The sequence below is a fragment of the Acomys russatus genome, chromosome 6 (genome assembly GCF_903995435.1).
Source record: "Acomys russatus chromosome 6, mAcoRus1.1, whole genome shotgun sequence".
Taxonomy (NCBI): Eukaryota; Metazoa; Chordata; class Mammalia; order Rodentia; family Muridae; genus Acomys; species Acomys russatus.
This window is the reverse complement of record NC_067142.1, coordinates 47,232,233-47,234,964: the sequence shown is the minus strand read 5'-3', so window position 1 is coordinate 47,234,964 and position 2,732 is coordinate 47,232,233. Positions and strand designations below refer to the sequence as shown.

At 42.7% G+C, this 2,732-nt stretch overlaps 1 protein-coding gene across 1 annotated transcript; it reads right to left on the bottom strand.

Moving 5' to 3' along the window:
* Nucleotides 1-259: 259 nt before the first annotated feature.
* On the bottom strand, nt 260-1,522 carry LOC127190510 (heterogeneous nuclear ribonucleoprotein A1-like). Its single transcript, XM_051147546.1, has one exon. It carries the CDS (start codon nt 1,485-1,487, stop codon nt 537-539), a length of 951 nt encoding a protein of 316 aa, XP_051003503.1. The 5' UTR covers nt 1,488-1,522; the 3' UTR covers nt 260-536.
* Nucleotides 1,523-2,732: the final 1,210 nt, after the last annotated feature.

Here is a 2,732-nt window from a genome sequence, read left to right as displayed (position 1 = left end):
CATAATATACATACAACGCCATTCTTTGAAATGAATTGATTTTATTTTTCTTTAAGCCGTAGCTAAGACCAATCTTGATTGACTTAGTTAAACTAATATATCAATTCTAATCTAGTAGTCAGGTAACACCTAAGGAAATGAGCTTTCATTTATACACAACCAAACAAATATCTCCTTGTATTTAAAAAAAAAAGACACATTTATTCAGCGTCATGATCAGACTATTACATTTAGCAATCAACAGCATGGGTGAAAAAAGGTCTACAGTAAATCCCTTTGTTGGAATGCTTTACACTTTCCACAGAACAGAAACTAAAATAACCTGTTATACAGTTAGTCACAAATACAGTCCTGGAGTTCTTTTTGCCCATACACATGAGTATTGTCTAAAACATGTCTTCTTTGTAGCAGCTAGGCCCTGCCACCACTGTGCTTGGCTGAGTTCACAAATCTGTTGTAACCTGTAGCTTCCCTGTCACTTCTCTGGCTCTCCTCTCTCCTGCTAAGCTTTGTTTCCTGGATGCCATGTATGTAATTTAGAACCTCCTGCCGCTGCCATAGCTGCTGCTGCTGCTGGAACCTCCATAGCCACCTTGGTTCCGTGGTTTAGCAAAGTACTGGCCTCCACCACCATAAGGACCAGAGCTCCTGCCTCCAAAGTTTCCTCCCTTCATTGGTCCAAAATTTGAAGACTGATTGTTGTAATTGCCAAAGTCATTGTACCTTCCACCACCTCCAAAATTGCCAAATCCACTATAGCCATCCCTGCTGCCACCATAGCCACCACTACCACGGCTGCCACCAAAGCCACCACGACCACTGAAGTTTCCTCCTCGGCCAAAATTGTCATTGCCACCAAAACCACCTCCTCGACAACCACCAAAGTTTCCAGAGCCACTCCGACCTCTCTGGCTGGACGAGGCACTAGCCATCTCTTGCTTTGATAGGGCTTTTCTTACTTCACAGTTGTGGCCATTCACAGTATGATATTTTTGAATAACAATCTTATCCACAGAGTCATGGTCATCAAAGGTGACAAAAGCAAAGCCCCTCTTTTTGCCACTGCCTCTGTCAGTCATGATTTCGATCACTTCAATTTTCCCATACTGCTCAAAGTAGTCTTGTAGGAGATGTTCTTCAACGTCTTCTTTAATACCACCAACAAAGATCTTCTTCACAGTTAAGTGGGCACCTGGTCTCTGAGAATCTTCTCTTGACACAGCTCTCTTGGGTTCCACAACTCTTCCATTCACCTTGTGTGGTCTTGCATTCATGGTGGCATCCACTTCCTCCACCGTGGCGTAGGTGACAAACCCGAAGCCCCTGGATCTCTTGGTGTTTGGATCTCTCATTACCACGTAATCGGTGAGTGTCCCCCATTGCTCAAAATGGCTCCTCAGGCTCTCGTCGGTTGTTTCGAAGCTCAGTCCTCCAATGAAGAGCTTCCGCAGCTGTTCTGGCTCCTTGGGAAACTCCGACTTCAACATGACTACGGCAGGGCGATGGGGAGTCTCCGGCGATGCTACCACGGACGGACGCGTCAGCCATCAGAAAAGCTCTCCTTGTATTTTACCTAATAAAGATAATCTGGTGGAGAAGTGAAGACAGATGCCTTCCACGTTCCAAGTAAATCCCAACCTTCTTCAGCAGCCTCAGTATCCACCTGAGTTCTTCCTGTGTCGTCATAGCTAAAAATCAAGAAAGTTGAATCTAGAACTACAGGTCAATACTGAATGTCTAGTCTTTCTTTCTTTCTTTTTTTAAATCCAACCACTGCCTACACGAGATTCAGTAAGCCGGTGAGTCTATAAAGCTAGAAACTGGTGATGAGTCTATGGGGGCAGTGAGCAGGGCTCTCCACCCATCCTGCACTGGTAAGACTGGAGCAACTGCCATAGCCAATGAGCATGAAGGCTTGGGAAGCTAAGGAGATAATCTCCAGCAGAGTTTAAGGCAGGACCCTAACCACCCAGAAATGTGTCTCTGGTCTTTACAATGCATGCCTTCCCCCTCAACCCCTTCTAAACACTTCACAGAGTCAGGGGATCAAATAACAAGCCCCTAACTGATTAAGCAAAAACAGCTGGATTTTCACACACACACACACACACACACACACACACACACACACACACACGTTCATCTAAGCACAATTTTAATTTCATTTTAGCATAAATTCAGATGCTAGTTATATAGTGTTCTGTCTGCTGAATATTGAATTAAAAGTCCGAGGTTATCAAATTCTATTATATCCCCATGTTTAGTGCCAGCTTCCAGAATATATCACATAACAGATTAAAAAATAAACTCAACCATCTGCAACTGTGTGACTATTTAAAGTAACAAGATATCATACTCTTCAGTAATTTTATACTGTGGTCTGTGGGAGACCAATAAGAAGCCAAGGAGAAATTCTGTTAAGCCACATCACATAGATCGAAAGCCACCGTGCGCATCTGTGAGTGATCATGGTTTCATTAGGTTGATGGCTTCAATGCCCTTTTATGTCCTCTGAAATGAAGCATTTAAGATAGTCTGCCTTATAAGTCAATCCTTATTGCTTCAGAATCTAATCAAGTATTGGGTTTGCTAATTATAGAATCCATGCACTGTAATCTGTGCAAAATCTATGAGACCAAGGAAAGCAGTGATTTTTTTTTTTTTTTGGTTGTTGTTGTTCCACATTGAAACTACTAATGATAGAAAAGGAATCCTGAAAATCAGAATATTCC